We start from the raw sequence: 26345 nt of genomic DNA on the forward strand, positions 1-26345 counted from the left end.
ATATGCATATACAGTGCTCAAATTGGGAACATCACCATAAGGTAAACTCAAGTCAATTACACGTAAATGACACTGCAATGTACTTTCAGTCAGAAACACTTATCGCGATTCATATTTATCATGGACGCGCACTTTTCGAGTCTGGACGACCCATGGCGAAATCTTGAGTCGAGCTGACTCCCATAAAGACGAAACCTTTTTAGCTACTTCATGGTATAAAAAGTACGAGCAATTTAACAAATAATTAACATTTATTCAATTAACTTGAGAGCGAAATTGTACGCGACTGACAGTTACAACAACGAGACTCTGGAATATTATACAGGTTACATGAGACGACAGTAGAGCCGGAGAGGGCGCGTTCGTCGCAACAGCAATACTCCCCCCGTCGATTAAACGTCCGCATGGGCACATTAACAACACTGACTGGTAAAGGAAGACGTGTTGGATTCTTGCTGGATATATGTAGGCTTTACCTGATCTATAGAAACAAAAACTTTCTTATTACTAAGCAAAAATTTTTAGTCTTTAGATACGACATGATATGGCGGAACCAATGGACGTCTCACAGCATCAGTCCGTAGAAAAACGTGAGAACACTACTTGTTTGGCATGATTAGACGGTGTTGGTCTCAGTTTGGACGTGTTGACGAATCTTCTCGACGAATATAGGTGCTGGAACTGGCTGCTGGTCAGAACTTTGGATGAGTTCCCCGGGAAGCCTGAGAACAGTTCCGAAAACTAGTTCACATGGTGCAGGCCAGCGTGTGTATCTATCGATGCAAGTGAGCAAGTAGGAATTCCAATTGGATGACAGAAAAGGGCCGACAATGTTAAGATGGACATGTCGAAATCTGTCAGATGCTCTGCAAGAGGAGACCGCGTGTGCTTGTGAACCTTCACCTTTTGGCATGAAATGCACTGTCGACACCATGTAGAGCAATCTTGTCTCATGGATTGCCACACGAAACGTTGCTGCAGGAGCTTGAAAGTGGCTTTGGCACCAGGATATGACAGACTATGGATCTTGTCGAAGACAATCTTGCGCCGGTTACTTGGAACGTAAGGTCCAACACGTCCATTAGAAGCACCACAATAGATGGGTGTACTACCAGTAGGTGTTTGATGTTAGCAATCTAGGTCTAAATCCGATAATTTTATTTCGTTGATTCTTGATAATGTGTCAGCAATAATGTTTTCTTCACCTGATACGTGCCGAATATCAGTGGTGTACTGACTAATGAGCTCTAGATACAGTGTTTGACGAGCAGATGATTTCTCCAGTTTTTAATTAAACGAAACTTAGCATTAGTTATACCAAAAGCACACTCAACAACACGTCTTGCACGAGAAAGCCTCATATTGAAGAACAGCTGATACGTCACTCTAGGAAAACGTTAATGCGTAGCGTGATGAAGTTTCCCGTTTCTGCCGACGCAAATTGCTCTTGTTCGGTTCACGCGGCGCAAAAAACATATTCCTAGGAAAACCCGGCAGGACATGACACTTTATTTTACGTCCTTTATACCTACAAGGGCTTTAGGACCGCTTTAAAACAAAAATTTACACTACGTAGAGTACATGAATGCAAAATTTGCACAAATCTTACATGATAGGGATGGGGGAAAAATCACACTTGGAAATTCTAACCAAAAAATACACATAGAGAAAGCAAAATATAAATATTCAGAGAGATAAAAACAAAAAAAAACCCACACACAAACAAGAATTACGAATTTTCTTTTCCATTCAAATGCTTCTCACATTGTAAAAAATAAATAACTGCGGTATACAGAAATATCTCATTTCTCAACGCAAATTAAAATCTGTTACATGTGCGGAGTCACCACACAGAGCCACAGCTTCTTAATAAACATTTATTACGACGACACAAACATGATAATCTGGGTTAATGAAAAAGACAGGCATAGAAATTTTTGAACCTCACGCTTTCGTGTGCAGTGACTCTCTGCTCTGCTGTTTCCCAGACGGTCGTCTCCAGTACCCGGGATCACGTGACACACTCGAGGTCGTTGACCCGACTCTTGGGGGGTCGTCTGCGTGAGACACCACACACTCCCTCCCCAGTGATCACGAGTAATAATAGGTGATCGCGTACTATGGAGTAGCATCAGTGATCACGAGCACTGCAGGCGATCTGGAAAGTGGACAGTACGTCCAGAACGAGTGGTTCTGACTGGTTCCATAGCAGAATCAGCTGCGAGTCTGTCGACGTAACTGCAGTTGGTACGTTCGGAGATACAGGTACCGGCTCCACCGTCGGATTCACAAGAAATGCCGGTTTAAGCCGATCGACTGACACTGACACTGATTTTCCTCTTATGTCCACGTTGAACACTTTGTCGGTCCGGCTGATCACTCTGTATGGTCCTTCAAATGGCTGTTCCAGAGGACGTTTCACCCTATCAGTTCTTACGAAAACGTGAGAAGTAGTTTTCAAATCATGGTGAACAAATGTAGGATGTCCTCCATGCCGTTTGATTGGTCGTGGCTGGAAAGTTTGGACGTGAGTTCTCAGCATTTGTAGGAACTCGGAAGCGTCAGTTGAGTTGGAATTAGCTCGTGCTTGGAAAAATTCACCAGGTAATCGTAAAGTTTCTCCGTACAGTAGTTCTGCAGGTGTGCACCCCAAATCTTGTTTCAGAGAGCACCGAAGACCGAGTAGAACTGTAGGTAATGCTTCAGTCCATTTATGAGTTTGGTTGCATTTCAACGCGGTTTTGAGAGGGCGATGCCACTCTTCCAACATAACGTTCGCTTGTGGATGGTATCCAGTTGTTCTAACCCGTTTTGCTCCGATGAATTTGGACAGCTCTCGGAATAGCTGCGATTCGAATTGGCGACCTTGATCAGTTGTTACTGTTAAAGGTGTGCCGTATCGAGAAATCCAGGTGGAAAGAAAAGCTGCAGCTACCGTGGTTGCTGTAATGTCGCGGATAGGTACCGCTTCTGGCCATCGTGAAAACCGGTCTATCATTGTTAGGCAATAAGAATATCCATCGGAAATGGGCAGTGGGCCAATGATATCCAAATGAATATGTTGAAATCGTTGGGAAGGTTCCACAAACGATTGTGGTGGTGATCTCGTATGCTTGTGCACTTTGGATCTTTGGCATGGTATGCACACTTTTGTCCATTTAGCACAGTCTTTAGCTAGACATGGCCAAATGAATCGCTTTCTGACCAAATCAATAGTGCGTCTAATTCCTGGGTGTGAGAGTTTGTGCATATTCCAAAACACATCATATCGAAATTTTTCTGGAATATAAGGTCGAACAGCACCTGTTGATAAATCGCAGTAGAGCGCTTTAGCTGCGTCTGGAAGAAATACTTTCTTCAGTTGCAAAGCTGATTTGCTCTTTAAAAGTTCCTCTAGTTCTTTATCCCTCTCTTGTTGCTCAGCGATGACAGTAAAATCGAGAGGTCCAGGAACTGAAATTGCTCAAGTTTCGGGGATTGGACTTCGATTACCTCCGTTTTGGAAATCGAATGTGCAACTATGGATTCAACAGTGCAACAGTGCTTTTCAACTCAGTGGAATCACTAACGATGATACGAAGTATGCAGCCTTGGTCTCTTCCTTGGACGGAGAATGCTTGTCTTTCGTCTCGGATCTGATATTAAATCCGCCGGCAATCAACCGCTATCAAGCCTTGTCGGATCGCCTCATAAAGGAGTTCGCCGCGACGGAACATCAAAAAGTCAAGGAACTTTTGAACGAGCTACAGCTGGGTGATCAAAAGCCAAGTCAACTGCTGCGAAAGATGAAAGAACTCTCCGGCAACAAAGTCACTGACGAGTTCTTGCGCACCTTGTGGATGCAACGCTTACCGCAAAATATTCAGACAGCGCTGTCAGTTTCCAGTGAACCATTAGATCAACTTGCTATCCTAGCCGACAAAGTGGCTGAAGTCACACTCCAAAATTATGTGTGTCGAATCCAGCCATCATCATCATCGCAAATGCAGTCAACTCAAGATCGAAACGATTCGTCATCAGCCATCGAAACGCTCACCAAACAAGTAGCAGAGCTAACGGCTACAGTGAATCGACTCTCTAGAGGGAGGTATCGTAATAGCTCCCAACAGCGACGAGCTAGGCGTTCAACATCTCGTTCAAGTCGAGCACGGGATATCTGCTTCTATCACAACAAGTTCGGTGAGAAAGCCCGCTACTGCCGTCAGCCATGTAAATTCCAGAAAAAAAACGACGACCTTCCATCATCGCTGGTATGATGGAATCGGGCAGCAAATCCAGCAGGCTCTTCGTGATTGACAGAGTTACGGGTGATCGTTTCCTTGTTGACTCTGGCAGTGAAGTTTCTGTTATCCCATCTAAAAAAAATTCGTCAGCACTACATCCAAGTTTCCATTTGTTCGCCGCAAACAACAGCAAGATTCTTGCCTATGGTTCCACTGTCAAGAAACTTGATTTAGGTCTCCGGAAACCTTTCTCCTGGACATTTCTCGTAGCTGACGTCACTTCACCAATACTTGGAGCTGATTTTCTCAGCAACTTCAACCTAATCGTTGATGTGCGAAACCGACGACTCATCGATTCGCAAACATCATTACGGGTACTCGGATCGATCAAGCCCACAACACAAACTTCCGTCACTACCATTGGAGATTCTGAATACAGTGCTATATTTCAAGAATTCCCAGATGTCTTCAACCCTTCACAGATCGGTAAAACAGTGAAACATGTGACGCGACACCATATCATCACTCGAGGACCACCGGTGGCTTCGAAGCCTCGCCGTCTCAATCCAAAAATTCAACAACAGGTGAAAATCGAGTTTGAATTCCTTTTGGAACAAGGGATTATCCGGCCCTTCAAAAGCCCTTGGAGCTCACCGTTACATATTGTGCCCAAGGCGGATGGTACTGTACGTCCTGTCGGTGATTATCGTCGTCTAAATAGTGTTACGGAATTTGATTCTTACCCGATACCCCATATTCAAGACTTTTCTCAAGAATTGCATGGTAAGTCTATTTTTTCTAGACTAGACATCTTCAAGGCATATCATCAAATTACCATTGCCGAAGAAGATATACCAAAAACCGCAATCACAACCCCTTGGGGTTTATTCGAGTATACAAGATTGAGCTTCGGTCTCGTAAATGCCGCTCAAACTTTTATGCGGTTCATGCATGAAGTATTACGAGGTTTACCATTCTGCTATGTATATCTTGATGACATTCTATGCTTTTCTGAAAATGCCGAAGAACACAAAATTCATTTAAAACAAATATTCCAACGTCTTCAACAGTATGGATTAGTTTTAAATGTGTCAAAATGCATATTTGGTGTTTCTGAGCTAGAATTTCTGGGACATGTGATCAAACCATCGGGTATCACACCTCGTCCAGACAAAGTGCGAGCTGCACTCGATTTCAAGCAACCGGAAACAATTGAGCAAATCCCCGAAACTTGAGCATTTTCTTCCGCCATCGCTCAGTTCCAACGGGAGAGAGAGAAAAAAAAGAGAAGACGAGAGAGAGAGGAGGAGGTCACACCAGACGATGATGCGTGGGTGAGAGGGGTCTGTTCTTCAGGGGCCTCTTTGAGGGAAGAATCGAGTCGTCGTAACCACAGACATAATGGAGGCTCGGAAAGAAGAAAATTTCCGAAAATGCATGAGATTAAATCTTCAATGAAGATGGACTTTTTTTGATGGTTAATGTTCCTAAACGTCGCTGGTCACCACTGCGGAGTCACCACACAGAGCCACAGCTTCTTAATAAACATTTATTACGACGACACAAACATGATAATCTGGGTTAATGAGAAAGACAGGCATAGAAATTTTTGAACCTCACGCTTTCGTGTGCAGTGACTCTCTGCTCTGCTGTTTCCCAGACGGTCGTCTCCAGTACCCGGGATCACGTGACACACTCGAGGTCGTTGACCCGACTCTTGGGGGGTCGTCTGCGTGAGACACCACACATGCATACAGATATTTTTAAAAGCATGAACAAATTGTTCAGCATTCGCCTTTAATAAATTCATCCAAGACAAACGATTGACATTGGGAATCGAGAAGCTAATAGCAAATTGACGGCGTTGTTCAATCCAATGTTTACAAATGAACATGAAATCTGATTTATTCTATGTACACTCATGTCCATAAATGAAGGATAATTCAGAATCGCACGGAAATCGAAATCTAAAGTAAAAATTTCACCTGTAGAATTATCACACACATCTGCAAGAATGACATGCAAATTTCAGGAAGCCACCAGATGATGCCGATAGTACGTCACAATGACGAGAGTGTAAGAGGTGGGTATATAAGGAATGATGGCAAAGAAGTGAAATTGTTAACAAGAGTGCCATAAGCGAATGGTTATGACACAGAGGACGCATGTGGATTATTTTTTACGTGGTAGAATTATCATCTCTAGGCTTTGGCAACGATTCCAAGATAACGGAAATGTCAGTAGACGTTACAGTACAGGTCGCCCCCGAGTTACAACGCCGAATGAAGACCGGTATTTGGCAGTAACTGCCAAAAGAAGCAGACGGAGCATAGCATCCGACCTGTCTCGTCAGCTATCTGCAGCCACGGGCACCAGTTTCAAGGCAAACCGTGTACAGACGTTTGGGAGATATTGGTCTATATGCTCGCAGGCCTGTCAGATGTGTTCCGCTCACGGCAACTCACTGTCGGCAGGGATTAGCCTGGAGTAGAGAACATGCAATACGGACATCGTCACAGTGGGCTTGTGTGATGTTTTCCGACGAGTCCAGGTTTAGCTTGCAGTCTGATTCACGCCGGACTTTCACATGGAGAACGCCAGGTACCCGTTACCACCAAGACAACATCATTGAACGACACCGTTACGGTGGTGCAGCATTGCTCGTTTGGGGTGGAATTATACTGGGTTCCAGAATAGATCTGCATGTTCAAACCGGAACCATGAAAGCCCAAATTCATCGGGACATCATTCTGGAACAACATGTACATTTGTTTAGGGGTGCCATGGACGCAGAATTTGTGTTTATGGATGACAACGCCCGTCCTCACCGAGCAAACATCGTAAACGAATGCCTTGAATCTGAGGATATAACCCGTATGGAATGGCCAGCATTCTCACCTGACTTGAATCCGATAGAGCATGTGTGGGACATGCTTGGCCGACGAGTTGCAGCCCGTCAACCACCTCCTACATGTGTACCGGAACTTCGGAGAGCATTGCTTGCTGAGTGGAGTGATCTTCCCCAAGATCAGATCGATAATTTTATACTCAGCACGCCTAGGAGTTGTACGGACTGTATTTCATCGCATGGGAGACATACCAACCATGTAATAGTAAGTTTTTGTAAAAGAGATATTTTTTGGGTCCCAATCGCCGCTGTGATAGCGGCCCATACTCTCTCAAAGAATTTTTCGATTGTTTTCTTACGTTTAACTAGCGTAATTTCATCTGAATTTTTTTCTTTCAATGTTTGAGCTGAAAATTGAAATTCGTTGCAATCTGACGAGATGTGTCCAAAAAACAAATTCAATGAGATTCATTAAATGTAAAAGAAAATAATAAATTACAGTGATTTTTGTCCTATTGATGCTTGCTGGTTTTCGATGGAGAAAGGAGTGGGAATCCTGCGTTTGAAATTGCAAACATTAACTGACTCGTATAAACACCTGCTTGATTTCTAAGGGAAGTACATGTGAAAGAATACCAAAATAATCTGATGTCACGGGGCCCCTAAAATCTCCAAGAACCCTGGTTAAAAACCTCCTCTCTAAATAATCAATAAACAATTAATAGTCGTAGCACATTATTTGAATATAGAGTTTGTGTGTTTCGGTGCATAATTTCGGGCAAATTTATTGAAAAAGTGATTTCAGAAACAAAATTGCGAATTTTAATAGTGGTGGAAATATTTCTAAAATTTTATTTCGATTTTTTTATTCGATATGAAATTGTAAGAAAATATCGTGAAAATTACGCCATTAGAAAAATTTCTTCTAATTAAATGGAATCCCTCTCCAAAACAAGTTATTATTGTTCTATTACATTATCAGTGAAAAAAGAAGAGGGAAGAAAGAAGGGCGAATATAAGAAAGCGGGAAAAAATAACTGCACAGTTATACCTGATGGCCCATACACACGAGGCATAACTGTACAGTTATACCGAATCGAAAAACCATTCCCTTCAGGTCGCCTGTGCAGGTCAACTGACGGCCCCTACACACGCTCAGTTATGCCTGCACAGTTGGTCTGTACAGGCATAACTGAGCGTGTGTAGGGCCCTTTAGGTAGGTGTGGGGGGACGAGCCCAGGGCGTGAAGTGAAGGAGTTCAAAAGAAAAAACGGAATCGTCAAAGAAGAAAAGGAAAAGGGGGGGGGGGTTTATTTACATTCCCTTATCAGCTGCGGCTTTTTTTTCCCCGCTGCGCTGTGGGTTGCTAGGCAACGGGTCTGTGTCCTCTGTTGCCATCTCTTGTCTGTGTTGCACTGTTACCTTGGTAACTGGTGGCTATTTCTTTCTCTCTGCTCTTATCGCTCCTCTATTGTTAGGGGAGGAGAGAGGCATTTTAAATTAGTGTGGGCGGCAAAAATCCTAGTTACGGCCCTGCATGTACTTGGATACATATTATCACCGATAGATGGCGGTATATTTTTGGAAATCTGCGCCGCCCCCCAAAAATATCCGACTACAAGCTGCCACTGTGGTCACGCCAACTATACGTACAGTATGTGTATCACTGTTTTTTTTTTTTCTCCCTTCCTGGAATGTCAGACGACGAGTTCAGTCAAAGCCGTCCCTAGTACAATCGACTAAAGTCCAAGTCGTCCAAATCGAAGGCGGAACGAAATACATAACGCGGCAATGGCGCTACCTTCACGTGGTTTATTAGCTTCGAAATTCAGAGGATGTCTGGTCGGGTCTCACGTCGGCGATTGTTTTGGCGCGCCTTTCGAAGACAGGCCGAGCAAAATCACGAGGGAACAGCTCTCCGATCACGTCGCCAAGTGGATGGAGGGCGGTGCGACAGATAAGAGCGACGAAGGTTACGTATCAAACATGATTTAATGACAGATTTTTTTCCTTTTAATGAAAATTTAATGAGTGCAATGTTGGTATGGATTGTTTATTTTTCTCTCTAAATATGAGTACATTATTCCCTGACATCATGTACGAGGACCCCACCCCTATTACAATCGATTTCCGCATGAGATATACATAGGTTTAATTTCGTAGATGATTTTCCCAGGGCTCCATAATTTAGGTGACATCTAATTTTGATGAATTCTCTGGCCCCCCTTGGCTGATATGTTTGACAGGCTCTGCTGTAGGGGTTGTATAGCGTTGTGAAGTAATAGGTGTCATTGAAGGTCTTGTCAGCTTAATAAGGGGGCACGGGCCCTTTGAATGTGTAAGAGAAGGAAGGGAAGAAATATTACTGAAAATGTGTGTAGTGAACGGAATCATCCTATCTGCCTATGGTCAGCTTGTGTGGGGCCATGCACTGGCGAACTAAATCTCCTTGACTGCAGCTGTTCTCATGGGCACCTCCTCCCTCACAAGGGTGAGCTGACAGGGCTCCAGCCTAAAGGCCTTGGACGATTCTAATTGTATTTGTTTTTTCAAGCTATAAATTCACAATAGATAGGTCCACCGAAAATCCCAGCTCAGATGTGGAGCCATGCTGTCTTTGCCTGGGGTAACTATACACTACGCTTACTCAACCCATGGCTTGCAGGTCTGATGTGGCCCACGTCCTTAAACCTGATTATGTAAAAATCAAGTAAGTGGCACATTTGCAGATAATTTAAGTGGCTAGAAGCGCTTGTAATGTCTCTTTTACTCCCAGATTCTTAATGTTTTTCCCAAGTTGACAGACAGCAAAAGGAATAGACGTAAGTCAGGTTTCACCAATAGAACATACTTCTTACACTTGACTTTTTCATTAATATTATCTTCAGAGAAATCTGATCACAATTGGTGTTCTCTCACAAGGAAAAATATTTAAGTTTCTCTTACCCAGTCTGCAAAGTTTGAACCGTATTAGAGAAGTCTTCGCTTTTCTACTGGGTGACCCTTGAGATTTTGATAGTGTGCGAGTAACCAAAAGCGTGACCTGGAGCGCAAGAGGGTCAGGTCAGTAAGATATCAAAAGAGTGACCTGGAGCATGGGCAAGCTATTGACAACCAATGTGAGCTAATAAATTTGGACTGTCCCGAGATTCCTCCGAACTATTTTTCATTTATCGATTAACTTCAAATGTTCTCTGAAGAATTCTTCACTCTTCGAAGGCAGTAATATCTGAAATTAACATTATTAATGATTTTTTGCAGATGCATTCTTTGTTTGCGAGATTGAGAATTATACGGATGATACGGCGATGACATTATGCATAGCAGATTCGCTCGTTGAAAACAAGGGCTTTGCTGCGAAAGATATGGCCTCCAGGTAATAATCTTTTGCATGATGTCATGCCGTGTATGTTTCTTTGATGTTTGTATGTGAAATACGATGTATGATGTTAAGAGCCCTCGTGAAAGTACAATTAATTTTCAGGCGAGAAAATGAGCAAGTGAATGATTAGATAAACAAACGAACAAAAAGAGCAAGCAGGTTACAAAATGAGCGAGTGAGTTAACTTGGGAGAAAATTTGTGAGTGAGCAGGTGAATGGGTAGTGAGAAGGGTCACTGACTCACTCGATCAGTCATATGTATACTTACTTACTCAGTTACTGAATCATACAGACTCATCTGTTATTCATACAATCACTCACTCGGTTACTCATAAATTTACTCCCTTGATCATTCATATGGTTACTTACACTCACTTACTTGGTTACTTAGACAGTTACTCGCTCAGTTGTTCATATGGTCACTAACTCTGTTGCTTATTCTATGGTGCTGTCATTCGCTCACTCTGTCATTTATGCTGTCACTAACTTGCTTATTCATATGGTTGCTTCCTTGTTCATACAGTCACTCACTAGCTTAGTCTGTCACTCACTAGCTTATTCACTAGCTCATCGCCACCAACTCATTTGATCACTCACTCTTTCACTGGTTACAAACTACTGCCTATGAATGTTTCATAAATTCTCGCAGCACTAGGCAACCGTGATCACCATAATCTTCTTTATGTCGGCTGAGATCGTTCTTTCTTTCACTAAAGGTTCGTCGAGGAATACGAGAACAATCAAGAAAGGGGATATGGTCTTCACGTTGTTGACGTTTTCGAAAAACTGAGGAAGACCAACTTCACAGATCCATTCATGCCAGCTAGCCAACAGTTCAACGGCAGCGGTTCTTATGGAAATGGCGCTGCTATGAGAGTTGCTCCAGTAGCCCTGTATACTTACAGCGATGCGGAAGAGGATGCAGTGAAGGTGACTATTATATCTGTGATCGCAAACAAGTTCGTAGCAGTTGTAAATGTTTTGCTGTGTTTTTGTCATTGATGCAAAAAAGTTTTGATTATAAATTAAAAAAGAACAAAATTGGGGTAGGCTGTGCCATATACATACATTTTGACGTGATAACGATTCAAGATTGTTGTCTCTTGAATAGCGTGGTAGGTACTTACATAGTGAAATTATGTTTGTAGCCTCGTAGGATACAACGAATTTGTTTCAGGTTGAAAACGAACATTTGGGACGAAAGTTTCACTTACCAATTGGTAGGTACATTCAGGCTGAACGCTGACGATTCCCCTCGAGTTGAAAAAACATCATATTTCACGTTGAAGGGACTAGAAATTTACATCGTGGGGGAAAATCCTACTTACAACAAAACATACACCATGTGGTAACATCACAACAATTTTCTCATTCAAACACGACCACCACGAGAGCGAATTTCGGGTGCGCCACCTATATTCACGAATACGGCCGGCCTTGACCGTCACATGTTGTTATTATCAGCTTTGCCTTTGAAATAGCTACTGAATGATACTGATGTTATTTTTGTTGTCTACATTTGTAAACTGGTCGAGATGTAGAAAAGAATTTGTTACGAATCAGGGCAGGGAGCATGGTGCCCAGACGGTAAGAGATATTTGAACCGGAGTGATATAATTAGATTTGTCTTTGCTATGTGTACCTGCCTATACCATTGCTTTTGACTTGCATTGCGTACTTTCTGAGATATAGTGGAAAATAATTTGTTATAAATCAGGGCAGCGAATGTTACGAAAGTTTTGTAAATGGTGGTAATTTTTATCATGCATTGCAACATTTTTGCCTATAAGTAACCATTAATGTATTAATCTGTGTAAATTGATGACAACATAATTGATGATCAACTCTCGCCAAATTGGTGAAATATCTGGCAAGTCTGATTTGGCGATGTCATAGCTCCAAGAGAAGTGTAACGATCACGTGGAAATCATTGAGATTATTGTAGAAGTTTTTGGTTATAAGTGACGCCGCCTCTGCAGAACTAGTAGTTTGTTGAATTTTGATTATAAGACGAGTCTTATTTGTAGGTTGTACTACAAACCACTGCTTGTGAATATGTGTACATAGCTGTTCTGTAAAATAAATGTACTGCCCATGAAATCGCTCCGTACCTTGCCATTTCAAGTGCTTGCAAGAAGGTTCGATCCATGTCAACCATGGTCACAGATTTTTATAAATTTCATTTTATTTGTTGCTTTCATCATCCTTACTAACCGTGCGAAATATTATTTGCATATGTCTAAAACTTTTTTTTTCTCAAAAAGTAAAAATTTATCAAAAAATGACTAAGATGACGTTTCCGACGTATTGTTTGAGAAAATAAATCATAACTTTTCCAATATATTCAATTGAAACTTTCACTAAATTGTTCACAAAAACATACAAAATATGAATAAAAATAATTCATACACTTACATTTGAAATTTATGTGTAAAAAAATTAACTTTGTTTTTATGAAATTTTTTGTGAGGAAAAAATTCATTTTTTCTAACGTATTTTTGGACCAGAGGCACAGCAGTTACCAAAACAACTTTTATTTTAAATTTCTCCTAAATATATGAAGTAAAAGACTGGGCAAAAAAATAATGGTTTTTTTTGTTACTGTTGATATATATTTAATCTGGCTTGCAAAACAAAATTCATCGAAATAAGTCCCTCCTCTTTCAAATCATTCAACTAGGTACTGAAATGAAAACCATAATCTCTGATTTTAATTATTATTTTTTGTTTATTGCTTTTACCATCCTTGTTGACCTTTCATGTACACATGCCAAAATCTTTTTGAGAGAAAAAAATGTTTTCTAACCCCACAAATGACGTCTCTAAGGCTAACCATTCAAGCAAAAATGAAGTTTTCATTAAAATGCTCCCAAAAAAATGCAGATGACCAGGAAAGAAAATTTAAACCTTTGAGCGAAAAAAGTCATTTAAATTTTTTTTTCTAAAACAATTTTTGGATGTACAGCATGAATTTTCAATTTTATCATTTTAATTTTACCTGCCAGTGACCACTTCTCAATCCTCCGAGAAGTGATGCATGGCCCACTAGGAAGATCATTGGAACAATCAAATAAATAACAAACTATGTACTATCAAACCCACTATCGGCCATTGGCGTTTGAGTTGCAGGACCAATCGAAAGGAGGAAGTTCTGCTTGCCCGGTTACGCATAGGACACAGTCACCTCACACAATCATATTTGTTATTACGAGAGAGTCAACCAGAGTGCCCTCATTGTCAAAGTCCATTAACCATTGCTCATGCTTTTACTTGTTCACATGATCGTCATCATTTTACGACCGCTTTTGGTCATAGTCATCTTTCACTTCTCGACATTTTAAATGACCATAGCGATGCATCTCACATTTTTAAATGAATCAAAGCCATTGGTTTTTACAACAAATTATAGTTTTTACAAGCCACATCATTGTTTTGCTTTTCACATTGCTTTTATCATGCGCAGTTTTATTTTCTTGACATGACAAGGGGACAATTTTTGTTGTTTTTATATGGTTATTTTTTGGTGCAGTTTGACCAAAATGGTCCTTGTGCCAGTAAATTCAAAATCCAATCCAATACCGAAAAACCAATGATCATCATAAGTACATGCAATGTAGTTATGCGCACTGATATGTGACATCCTCACTAATGGCTGTTTGTTTGAGAAATTAAAGATAGTACAAAAGTTTTCATCAAAACTAATTATTTTTGTTCCAATGGCATCTTCTGATAGTGGTGTGAAGTGGTGAAAACTACGTGTGCCAGGGATTGTTTTTGGTTTTGCGAAACAAATCTCTAACTGCTTCCACTAGCATTTCTTTTGTAATCATCTGGAATTTGATGTTTTCAATTTTTGTTCTGCAAAAAGAAATAAATTTCTCAGCTGAATCAATGGCACATCTGAAGACTTTGCTTTTTTAACCAAGCATTTTACAGTGCCACCAATACCATCACAAGGAGATTTGCCATGACTTGTGGCAAAAAATGACCATTTGGCTGTTAACATGAATTCAGTTTTGTGATTACAGAGATTGATAAAATTTTTACAATTTTTATATTGTGCCGCACACCCATCACTGATTTTTTTTATGCTCTGAAATGTTTCTTTGATGCATTTTACAATTATTTTTGTGTTTCGTGCACAAAAGCAACATCATGCTCTAAATCGTCTGATATTATGCAAAAACTTGAAATAACTAGATCTTCACCATTTGCTGTACGATTATAAAGTACAGCTGGATGGAGAGAACAACTGTTGTATGTCCAATGGTAACCTTGTGCTTCATCCTGGATGACAAATGAGTAATTTTCACTGAAGTCGAGTAAGACAATAGCCTCATGAGTTTTCAGATTAACCTTCTTTTCCTTTAAATATTTGGCTTGGGATTTGGTTATGAATGAGTGTGGTACAAGTACTTCAAGGCTTTTCATCAACTTTCGCAAGTACTCTTCTAAAGTCACAGTGACCTAAACTTGTTCAGTTCTATCAGTGTATATCCAAGAGTTATATGTGACTTGATCATCAGGATCCCATTCTTCAAATTTTTCTTTTATGAAGCACTTCAGACTTTCATTTGATGGACACTTAGAGCAATGATGAAGCATACAATCTTGGTTATTTATAGAGCACACTAATTCAACAATCAGGTCATAAGTCTGTTCTATTGAGAAAGCATGGAGGAACAGTATTACATTCTGATGAATGGCGCACACAAACAGAATGCGTACCAGAAGAACCTGCTAGCACACCATTTGGGTCGCAGCATGCAGAACTTTGACTAATCTATTTTTAGATCTGGATGTTCCAACTTAAAAGCTGAATAAAAATAGTTTTTGTTTGTATACATTTTTTCCAATGCTCACTTTATCCTTTGACCCTGGCACAATTCGTAAGTATTCATCACATTGGTAAAATTCTATGACTGTATTTATTACACTTTTATCCAGGGAATGCCCTTTTCTAGGTTCAGGCAAAGCTATTATGCACTAGTCTCTTAAAAGTTCTCGTGCTTTTCGCACAGCATATTCAGTGACATTGAACTCTTCACAGGTTGAATCCGTGTTCGATGAAGCAGGGGCCAGAGTTAAAATTTGCAGTTTTCCCTTGTTGTGATGGTTGAATTGAGTCTTTTTATATCCCTTCCCAAGGGATCAGCATGATCCGTTCAGGGAATTTGGTTCAAAGTAGAATGGACAGTATGGATGAACCGCCCAAGTGACGTGGTGGTAAGATGCTTGTCTACCACCGTGAAGGTTGCTGTCATGGTCCCGGGTTTGAATCTGAGGGAGGAATATAGATAAGATATTTTCCCTAATGAACTTGAGGCAACCACCGATAGACAGCGCCTTCATTTCCAACCCAGTAAATTGTGATATAGCGATATGGCCGGAGTTGGTGTTTGGTAAAGTAGTAGTAGTATGGATGAACTCTGTCACAGGAACAAGTGATTGCGATCTATGAAAATCTCTTGAACAGAATGCAAGAGCTGGAAAAGAAAATTCAAGAGCCTACGTTTTCCACTGACACTCACCTGGTCCTGCCAGCCATATCTGACATTTACATGAAATTGGGACTGCAGGAAAATTGTTAAATTGGATAGAATCATGGTTTGAGAGATAGGTCGAAAAGGGTTACGATGGACAAAAAATTTTCTGGTCGGACAGGTGTCAAAAATGAAGTCCCTCAAGGAAGTGTCCTTGGTTTCATTCTTTTTTCACTTTTTATCGATAAACTCGATCAATGGGATTGTTAGCGAATTCGCAGATTACGAAGTTGTTGTTCTTTGCCTCTTTCAGTAGCTCAATGCATACCTTGTCTAGATAGGTGTGATGTTTGGCGAACTCAGACCAACCCTGACCGAATTGTATACTCCCAGATCCGAATTTAGTATTCCAACTGACAGGCAACAAAATGAAAAGAAGCAAATTCAATTTTTCGACCATAAGCTCTTTTATTCATGTGAAATTTTACAATTATCAATTAATTTTTTTTGTTTAGCTTGAGACGTTTTCGCAAACATCAATTGATTGACACTTCTATCCATCACAGAGATTTACGAAAATACGGCTTGTGAATAAATGGAGTTTTCTTACCAAAAATGTGGGTGCCCACATTCATATTAACTCTCTGGTGGCCTGCCGAATACTGAAGTCAACTAGTCAATTGAGTACAAACCATTCGATCATTAGAGATCGTTGAACCAGATATACCATGAAGGGAGGTAGGCAGGAGGAAAGCCATTGTTAATGTTGGCATGAAATCGTTGGTCTCAGCAAGGTTTTAACATAGTGGGGGTGTAGCATTTGCAAAGTTTCATTGAAAGTTACGCATTTAGCGTGACTTTTGAATCATCAATGTGTCACAAATTTCTGTCGATTCTAATAATTATGTGCATTCTAACGTTCTTGCTGTAGCTTGCCAAAGAACAATCCCTGATCACTCACACGCACCGAAATGGCTACAATGGCGCAATACTACAGTGCCTGGCCATCCGACAAGCCCTCAAGATCGATCCAGATGAGAGGATTGATATATTGGCGTTTATTGATAGCCTCATCAAGAAGATGGCCAAGATCGAGGAGGAGGAACCTTCAAGTGGTGTCGGGTAAAGTTTTGAAATTTCTAATACAAATACAGTGTGAAATCTGTCTAAAACTGAAAGTCAAGAGTCAGGTTTTCGTTTTATAGAGGTTCACATAAAAATATGTGCAGTGATTTATATTTCTATTGCTTTGCGAGACTTAGGTTTTGAGAACATCACGCCTACTTCTATAAACTTTTGTGTTCGAATTCAATATGCGTTTCTTGTTGCTGGTGGCCATCTCTACACTGAATGGAAATCGCTGCAGTAACCAAAACACTGTGTTGTCAAATTGTGAACAATATGGAATTCAGTCTCCCTCACGTATTACTCTCCTGAAATTATCAAACTTTTTCTAAGAAATAGGAGTGTTTTCTAATTAAAGTCAGGCCATGCTTGACTTTATTAGCAAAGTTATTGACTTTATTAACCCAATTTTTTGAATGAAATGCTAAACAAGCTTTCACTAAATTTTGAATAGTAAATCCGCTTCCTCTCAAACCTGATCCCCAGAACCAGTTCAGATAGATAATAGGCATTCATTGTTTTTCTAAGAAGAGAAAGGAAAGCACCTAACAAAAATAGGGGATTAGAATAACTTGACTTTCCTCCCATCCAGAGGACAAGAACTTGAACTGGGCCAAAAAAAATTTCCTATAGGTTTTGTGTCTACAAATAGACTAAATATGCCTTCCGTTTCCATGTTAGGCAGTTTTCTGAGCAAAAATAATATTTTTGCTCAGAAAACTAAATAATTAATGTTTTTCAATATTTAATATTGAAAAACATTAATTATTCATTGATTATTCAGTCAGGTTTTCATCTCGTATAGCGTCCATCTTAGACAGGTTTTACTGTACAAAGGAGGCCACAGCAAGCAAATTGCTCAACAAGGGGAGGGACTGAAAATCATGCCCATAAAAAATATGGATGTCAAGTATAACCAAAATACAGCAACCCAATATAATATAAACATATGGATCATGAAAACACAAACTAATAATTAACATTGTCTGAGGTATTCAGAGGAATGGATGTGTGAAATGATGTTGATAGAGTGATAAATAGTTACACCTGCGCACTCACTAAAGTGGGGGAGCCTATTTCATAACTTCAGTACCTAGATTAAGTAGCTTAAATATTGTCTGAGGCGTTCATGGCCGGCGTTAAATGACTTGCAAACGGTTTCCGGGTTATTAGGCCATGGTCTAGGAGATTTTCTTTCTGACGTTTCGCCCACATCTGTGGCAGGCATCATCTGAGGTTATTTGGACGTAAGTCTCCGCGGCAAGTGAGAAAGGCTTCGTACATCTGTCATCGACTTGTTCTCTATATGCATTTCTGAGACTTGATCGGCCACAAAAGAACCGCATTGGTTGGCTTGTGTGGATGTGTTGTGCGGCGATTGGCTGCAAGTGGTGTCTGGCGACAATTGGCTGTTGAGGTCATTTTCTCTCTGGCATTCATCGGGGGCACATCTTGACTCTCTGTGCCGCTGAAGTACCGGGACCCAAGTGGGATGCACCTTCATCGTCTCCTCCTTTTGATTCATGTTGTGGTGCTTGAATATTTCAATTTCAGGATTCCATGCTCGTGTGAAAAAGTATACATAGGAACAACAAAAAGAAGTACTGCTACAAGAATAAAGGAACACCAGAGGAGCTGCTGCCTGGGTAAAACGGAAAGTTCAGCCGTTGCAGAACGTATGTGGGAAACCGGCCACAAAATTAAATTTAAAAAGACCGAGGTAATATCGTCGGAGGTGCACTACCATGCTCGTCTTCATAGAGAAGCCATTGAAATATTCAAGCACCACAACATGAATCGAAAGGAGGAGATGATGAAGGTGCATCCCACTTGGGTCCCGGTACTTCAGCGGCGCAGAGAGTCGAGATGTGCCCCCGATTAATGCCAGAGAGAAAATGACCTCGACAGCCAATCGTCGCCAGACACCACTTGCAGCCAATCGGCGCACAACACATCCACACAAGCCAACCAATGCGATTCTTTTGCGGCCGATCAAGTCTCAGAAATGCATATAGAGAACAAGTCTATGACAGTAGATGTACGAAGCCTTTCTCGCTTGCCGCGGAGACTTACGTCCAAATAACCTCAGATGATGCCTGCCACAGATGTGGGCGAAACGTCAGGAAGAAAATCTCCTAAGTATGGATAGCTTCTCTATTTATCACAATATTTCTACCAATATATTTATGGCTTACCTCTGGAGTTCACAACCTCCAGAAGTAAGCCATTTACTCACAACCCTATTAGAGAAAAACTCCCTGCGACACCACAACCTAAAATTGTAACCTTGTCAAAGCAAGTCATTGGCAGTGTATTAATAACTCATGATATCCGTCCTGTTGAAAATTTTAAACACTTTAATCACATGTCCTGACACCTGTTTTCCTCCAATGTAAATGTAGTAAACATATTCAAAAAAATCAAGTCTTTTTCTTTATAGCTTGACACTTCCGTTTCACTGATGAAAATCCTTCTCACACACACAGTCTTCCAACCACAAGATAAAACTTTGGCCATGTCATATCATTTGCAACATCCTGATGCACTTCCTGTACAATTTAGTTATTCCCAAATGAAATGGCCGACAGACAGCAATGAGGACCACACAAACTGAACACCACATGAAAAAAAGTTTTTCCACTGGAATAATTATTTATTACATCAATTGATTTTTTTTTAACATTTACAATTTGTCCTCCTACCTGCATCAAGGAGTAAAGGAATCAGAGAGTCCATATAAATACACCTGTTTTTCCCTTGCCAGGGGATACGTATGCAATGTGAATGGCAACCTGCTGGCAGGTACACTGCGTTCATTCAAGCAATCACCATCTAGTAGTTTTAGCAGTCATCATCTTCCAGACCAGTCGTCCATCATCCTCACTATCAAGCACTTCGAAATTGGGCAGCTCACTCGTCAGGATGTTTATTTTGGCCCAGTGGTGATTTTTTGTTGCCATGATAGTAATGACATACAATCATTAATTAGCACTTTGAAGCAGATTAAGGCACTCATTAATTTACCATATGGTTTGCCAATAACTGGTAACTAGCACAGTGTCATATTTTTTCCTAAAGGGGGAATCCCTCTTTTTGTTTTTAAAAAACTCACTTTTGTATGGAATTTGGATTCACACCGAAATCTTCGTCACTTCCATTATCCTAAGTTGACAGCTAATGGATGTTCACAAAACTTAAACAAGTTGGAACACATTAGGATGACTTGGCACATGTCTTTTCAATGTTTTGTAGGTTGTCAAAAGAAAGCAATGTTATGCCATATTGCGATAGTCTGAAGTGGATGAGGGAAATATTCAAGACTGCCAAATGTGTATCGCCGGAAGAAGTAGCCAAAGTGCTAGGTATGTTTTCTCAATACACTACATTACTTAATGAATTATACAGTTTCTGAGGGATCAGTAGGGCTAGGATTTTTATGTGTGCTCTCTCTAAACACTTCTAAAAAATGCTCTATAAAATATGCATTTTATGTTCTTGAAAACTGTAAATATGTCCTAGAAATTTTTTATTCCTAGCTCAAATAACATTAGTTTTAGCAAAATAATAATGTAATGAGAGGTGTTGATGCTGTCTTAACTATTTTGAGCCATTACTAATTGTATGAACAGAAATTCTTAGTTTTACTAACTAATCTCATCGAGCCAAAATTTTCCTCAAATTTCCCTTTTGAGCAAGTTTTTCCCTACAAATTCAGAATTAATGTTCTGCCATCTGATAATACCTAGCCAAGTAGTATATTTAGCTTTAGAAAGGAAAAATAAAATTCTTTTTATTTGATAAAAACTCAAAATTTCCCACAAGCACTAAAAATCCCCCAGATTTACCAATTTTAGTCAATTTGTCCCACATGTTACCATCACAGATTCAAATGATTAATCTATTTACAGCCACACACCAATGTCGATGAAGAGCTAGTATTTATATGCTCTGAAAAATTAAATGCCATTGCCGATTGATTGCAAAAACCTGAATTTCAGGATTTTTTTCCAATCAGCAATGATCTTTCATTTTTAGCACATAAAAACCCTAGCCCTAAGAGCTCTCGTCAGAGGCAGGAACCGCAAAAACCAGTCTGAAGCGGGATTGGAATAGCGAGGAAAAAATTTACTTTTTATCAAAAATCATGAAATATGTGCAAAATATGCTGTAAAATTTTGAAAATGTGCTGTATCACATAAAAATAGCAAAATATGCAAAAAAATTATGCGAAGACATCCGAGCCCTACTGATCAGCTATTGTTTGATGACAATGAAATTTGTTTCAAAATCATTGATGTAGTTAATCGTAATTTTTCCTCTGAATTTAGGGAACAGAGTTACTGCTCAGAAGTCGGTCCCCACGGCGATCTACTCTTTCCTGAAAAGTCTGCAGCCATCTGAAGACTTCGAGGTAAATTTTGGAATTTTAAAAGCAGTGGTTTCCAAACTTTTAACCCTAGTGGCTTCCTTGCCTCTGCCATTGTTTCGTCGGGAAATGCCATAGTTCACCATTGAGGCTATACTTGACCAGCTGCCTTTCTCAGTCATAATTTATCAGTGGCTTTAGCCACGAATCGCCTACCGACTACCGAAAGGTCTGTTAACAGGTGTCGGGTAGTTTAATGGTTAAGTTTTCGAGTGCTTTTGAAATGTACGCAGACATTTTTTTCTTTCACACTTAGCACAACCCAGGTCTATCGCCATGGGCAATTTACTACCCGGTGAGTAATTTAAGCTCTTTAGCTGCTTCCCTATTAATCATTATGTTGGCATATGTCAATATCTTTGGTTTAGTGTAACACTGTGCTGCAACACATACCTTGAGAACTACTGTTTAAAAGGAATGAGACAATTTCATATTCCTTCACATGCTATTTCCTCTTCTATAGTATTCTTATGATTTCGTTGCAGCATCCGAATCAGTTTGTACGTGCCATGTACCACGCTGTGTCAGTTGCAGGAGACACAGATACCATAGCTGCTATGACTGGCAGCATCTCTGGTGCCTACCACGGTCTTGAAGTGATTCCTCTGAGCTTCCGGGCAAGATGTGAATCTATCAAGAAGTCTGAACGAGCAGCAGAAAAGCTGTGTGAGTTGCGATGTGGAAGTTGAACATTTATGTTTTTTGTTATTCCATGAAACATTATTTAATGTTTTATTCTGTTATAAACATTAAAAATATCTATTATATAAATATTTTCTAGTATTCTTGGAAGCCGTAAAATGTGAGATTTAGGTGGAAGTTATTTTGTTAATGTTTGTTTGGCTTCTATAAAAGAGACATCCAAGTGTCATATGAGACGGATAAAAGTTGTCACAAAAGAGGAATGAGAATTGCTGGATTAATGAGCCTGAGAGAAATGGGCAAAACAGTTGTTCTTCTAAACTGTACACATCTCTCATTCTGTTGCCACAGGGTTAATTAGAATAGTTTCACTTTCAACTATAGAATAGGTGGCTTTGTTGACAGGTGGATTTATGGTTCTGCTGCCTTTCAACCCTAATTTTATTGATCACTGATTCTTTAAATTTTCCACCCTAGTGAGCAACCCCCTCCCCCCACCCCACAACCTGTGTAAATACACCTCTGTTTCTAAGTCACTCTTTTAATCACTCACATACTTTTATACTTTCCGTTTCGGTTGCTCACTGATTCACCAATCTGATCCCTTTCTCTTTAGGTCACTTTTTGGGCATTCCCATGCCTAAGTGCTCTGTAGGTCATTCTTTTAATCTGTCATTGACTAGGTCACTCTTTTGGTCGCATGCTTTCTTTATTTCAAACTGAACACAACTCTGGTCTATCACCATAGGCAACCAAATGAGTTGTACCAGAAGTGTGCCTAGGGTTACCAGATTAAGTACCCAATACCTAGGGTGGACCTGGCTTAAGATTGAGGGCAATGAGTCAACTCTTTATATTCCAGACTTCTTATTCTTAAATTACCCCAAAAGGAGCGGAAAGTTATACTTCTTACATTGTGTCTATTTTCTATTGTCAAAACGTGACTATAGCTGATTTCTGACTCCGTCCACTGGCCGTTGTTTGATAGGTTCGGATGGAGGGGAAACGTTTTCTCACTGTGAAAAGCCAGATTTATAAACGTGTTTGGGCTTGCCATTGTCAAAATGACAGGCTTTTTAAAGAGGTGTCACCTGACATAAAAATAAAAACTTCATAGGAATCTGTGACCATATTACATCGAGAAAAGTATGAAAAATTGAGAAGATCCTGAGTATGAGACATCGTTAATTTTTACAAAAACATCACCACAAAAGTAGAAAGCATTGTTGCATACTAATTGCAGATGAGTGGGAAATGAAGAGTTTCTGCTAATCACAGTATATATTTTATGGGAAAATGTTGAATATGTGAGATAAATATTTTGTTATTGTAAATTTTTTTAAAACATTATTTATTTACAATAAACCCAGAAGGCATGAAATGCACTAATACTGGAAGAAAAATAAATAGAATGGGAAGCACTTCGCATACGGAGTCAGGCCAAAATCCTCAATAGCGGAAGCAAATCTTATGTAGGAGGTAAGGGTTCTGATGGAAGACTGTTCCATATTCTCGCCACACCGGCATCTATATCCGTGGAAAAAGCAATCTCTTCTGGCCGTTGGTATTCTTATTTGGAAGCGATGCCTACGTGGGTTAATTCGCCTGTCTATGATCTCAAAGAAAGGTAGATAAACAATTTGGTGGACTAGTTTGTAGCACATCTGCAGCGATTCTACGCCATTCCAGCGAGTGTAAACCCAGAAATTGAAGTCTCTGACAATAAGATAGACCTTTGACGACCGGACACACCCCGCTTCCCATCTCATAGAGATATCGAAGTGTTCCCGAAGGGTGGGTGTATCCGGAAAGGTTTATTATAAAGACAAAACATTGTCACCTCATACGAAGGCAACCAAAAAAAAAATATATATATATATGAAGACGATCGTCAATCTAAAATCATATAACAGGTGATTAAACTCGAAACATCAAACGACAATTGAAATTATAAACAAGATTATGCGATGATAGCCCTCCCATAAGAATCTTGCCATCGTCAGTTAATCGAATGATTGTCAATAATAAATATAAAATTTCAAATCGCAGAGTAAATCAGCTAATCACAGCCATCCATTGTCCAGCTCCCATATATCAGTTCGATTGTCGGTATCGGTCCGCCGTCATCTGGGCCGCAAGTTGTAAATCATCGCCTGGCTGCTGCTCTCTCGCGAGGGCAGGTGCGTGATGTCAGTAACTCCTCTCTGCCCAAGTGGCATGGTGGTGAGATGCTCGTCTACCATCGCCAAGGTTGTTGTCAGGGTCCCGGGTTCGAACCCAAGGGAGGATATAGATAAGATATTTTCTAACGAACTCGAGGCGACCACCGATAGACAGCGCCTTCACTTCCAACCCATCTCACTAATGGCAGTAAATTGCAATATAGCGATATGGCCAGAGTTGGTGTTTGGTGAAGTAGTAACTCCTCTCGGTCTTGGCCGCAAATCGTACTGTCTCACCTGACTGCTGCACTCCCTTGTGCAACGTCCCTTATGGGAGTGTCTTGCCCGGTTCGAAAATATCCAGTAATAAAGTGGCAAACTACAAGTGGAAAATGATTGCAAATAAACTTTCGCATGAAATATTATTTATTCAATTTAATTATAAAGTTAGTCAATTTTAACAATAGATTAGTATAACGTGGAGCCCTCTATTTGACGTTAACAGAAAGATACTGGCTCACCAATTGATGATGATCAACAGTCAACTTTTATATTGATCGGACATCCGATGTTATTAGCCTTTCCCCGCAAGTATCAGAGAAGTTTTCTCGGTTGAGAGCCGGAACACCTTGATCAGCTCCAGGGGGCCTCTCGGTTGAGGGCCGGACCATCTTGATCAGCAATGAAGAACTTTGACTGTGAAGATTATTTAATATTTTCGATTCCGGACCTGCCGGAAAACGGATTCAAACACTGTAAATTATTGCATTTTAACTAATCAGCTTAAGGCCAATGGATACGGTAGCAAGACGATGAACCATCCTACTAGAGGGCTTCAGTTGAATAGAACGATGAACGCGCTGTGAGAGACAAAGAGGGAAGAATTTATATTCCTATTTCACAAGAAGTTTGGGACCACATGTCCTCCCAAGGCCTTTTCGCCTCAACAAAAATATCGGATTTACATATTCATGCGTCACTATATTATAAACATTACAATTTAATTATTACATTGGAATCTGGCAACATGACACAATCCGGAGAGCTGATCAGACTCTCCCGATTATGTAAACAATACCAACAAGACAATAAGAATTGAAATGTTCCGACGGAGATCTGCAGCCCCCCGCCGAAAATAAGCGAGTACAACACTATATTTTCCGTATAACGACACTTGTAACAACTCCCGCCGGGAGGTTCTTTAATAAAAAATAAAAATAATTAACCGGGCAAACCCTTAAGCTTCGCCCAAACTATACATATTCTAGACCAAACCCCTCCACGAAAATAGCGACATCGTCGTCATGAGGGAAATTAATTTATGTGGGACATCAGTAGCCCGACCTCTGGCCCGTTCTCTTTGACAGCCGAAAGACCCCACCCGCCGACAAGCGTACATTCTGGCCCTTACCGGTTTGCCAGCGGGTCCTCGGGTGGTTTCCGGTAACTGAGAGGTCCCTGGGGTCTAAAATAAGAAGGAATTTCCCACATAACGACAAGATCACCATTAACGTAGAGGGATCGGATCCCGATACGTTACACTTGATGGCACATACGTCGGGTCGGTGCCTCTTCTCGGTTCACATGCTCCTCTGGTTTTGTCGTGCATATGGTGAACGTTCTGCTCCAGAAACCTGACAAGACCTATGAGGCAGTGAAAGTTCGTAGGACTACGAAGGGTCCTTATCTTCCAGTCTAAGGTATAAGACTGGCATCTTACCAAAGTGGATTCTTTTGACCTCTACAATAGCGGCTTGCGGGGCAACCTGCCCATTTTCGTTAAGAACTTTCTTGCTCGCCGCATCTTTCAGGTACGGCTCGGAAGCACGTTATCAGCTCCCCAAATTCAAGAACAAGGTGTACACTTAAAATGCTACCTTGAGGTAACACTTTTTATTTTAAGACTCAGCGGGGTGTTGAACCAACTCCCGTTGTCTGTCACTGGCGCACTCTACGTGGATGATCTGTTGATATCTTACCAATCAGTGAATATGAGGTCAGCCGAGAGACAATTACAAACCGCTCTCAACAAGATTAGCAAGTGGGCTCATGAT

General features: G+C 40.5%; 2 protein-coding genes across 5 annotated transcripts; both read left to right on the forward strand.

The window, feature by feature from the left end:
- Nucleotides 1-3425: 3425 nt before the first annotated feature.
- Nucleotides 3426-4256, forward strand: LOC149067920 (uncharacterized). Its single transcript, XM_089252118.1, has one exon. The coding sequence runs from the start codon at nt 3426-3428 to the stop codon at nt 4254-4256; it is 831 nt and encodes a 276-aa protein (XP_089108244.1).
- A 2945-nt stretch (nt 4257-7201) lies between these two features.
- On the forward strand, nt 7202-22255 carry LOC149067921 (ADP-ribosylhydrolase ARH3-like). Of its 4 annotated transcripts, none has more exons than XM_089252021.1 (8): nt 7202-7336; nt 10333-10447; nt 11170-11383; nt 16868-17058; nt 20314-20423; nt 21390-21472; nt 21744-21782; nt 21973-22255. In XM_089252021.1, exons 2-8 carry the CDS (start codon nt 10380-10382, stop codon nt 22174-22176), a joined length of 909 nt encoding a protein of 302 aa, XP_089108147.1. In that variant the 5' UTR covers nt 7202-7336; nt 10333-10379; the 3' UTR covers nt 22177-22255. The 4 variants fall into 4 exon arrangements, with proteins under 4 accessions (XP_089108147.1, XP_089108144.1, XP_089108145.1 ...); XM_089252018.1 differs by lacking the exon at nt 7202-7336 and adding an exon at nt 8416-9043; XM_089252020.1 differs by lacking the exon at nt 7202-7336 and adding an exon at nt 9036-9113.
- Nucleotides 22256-26345: the final 4090 nt, after the last annotated feature.

The sequence above is a fragment of the Pholcus phalangioides genome, unplaced genomic scaffold (genome assembly GCF_987345545.1).
Source record: "Pholcus phalangioides strain wild (caught in Gottingen) unplaced genomic scaffold, Ppha-v1.0 ptg000028l_1, whole genome shotgun sequence".
Lineage (NCBI taxonomy): Eukaryota > Metazoa > Arthropoda > Arachnida > Araneae > Pholcidae > Pholcus > Pholcus phalangioides.

Bases quoted from the DNA above. Each gene is read 5' to 3' on its own strand.
- LOC149067920 (XM_089252118.1), top strand. From the start codon at position 3,426: ATGACAGTAAAATCGAGAGGTCCAGGAACTGAAATTGCTCAAGTTTCG.
- LOC149067921 (XM_089252018.1), top strand. From the start codon at position 8,863: ATGGCGCTACCTTCACGTGGTTTATTAGCTTCGAAATTCAGAGGATGT. The intron at 9,044-10,332 runs GTTACGTATCAA...GATTTTTTGCAG, and splicing joins GACAGATAAGAGCGACGAAG to ATGCATTCTTTGTTTGCGAG. The intron at 21,473-21,743 runs GTAAATTTTGGA...TTTCACACTTAG, and splicing joins AGCCATCTGAAGACTTCGAG to CACAACCCAGGTCTATCGCC.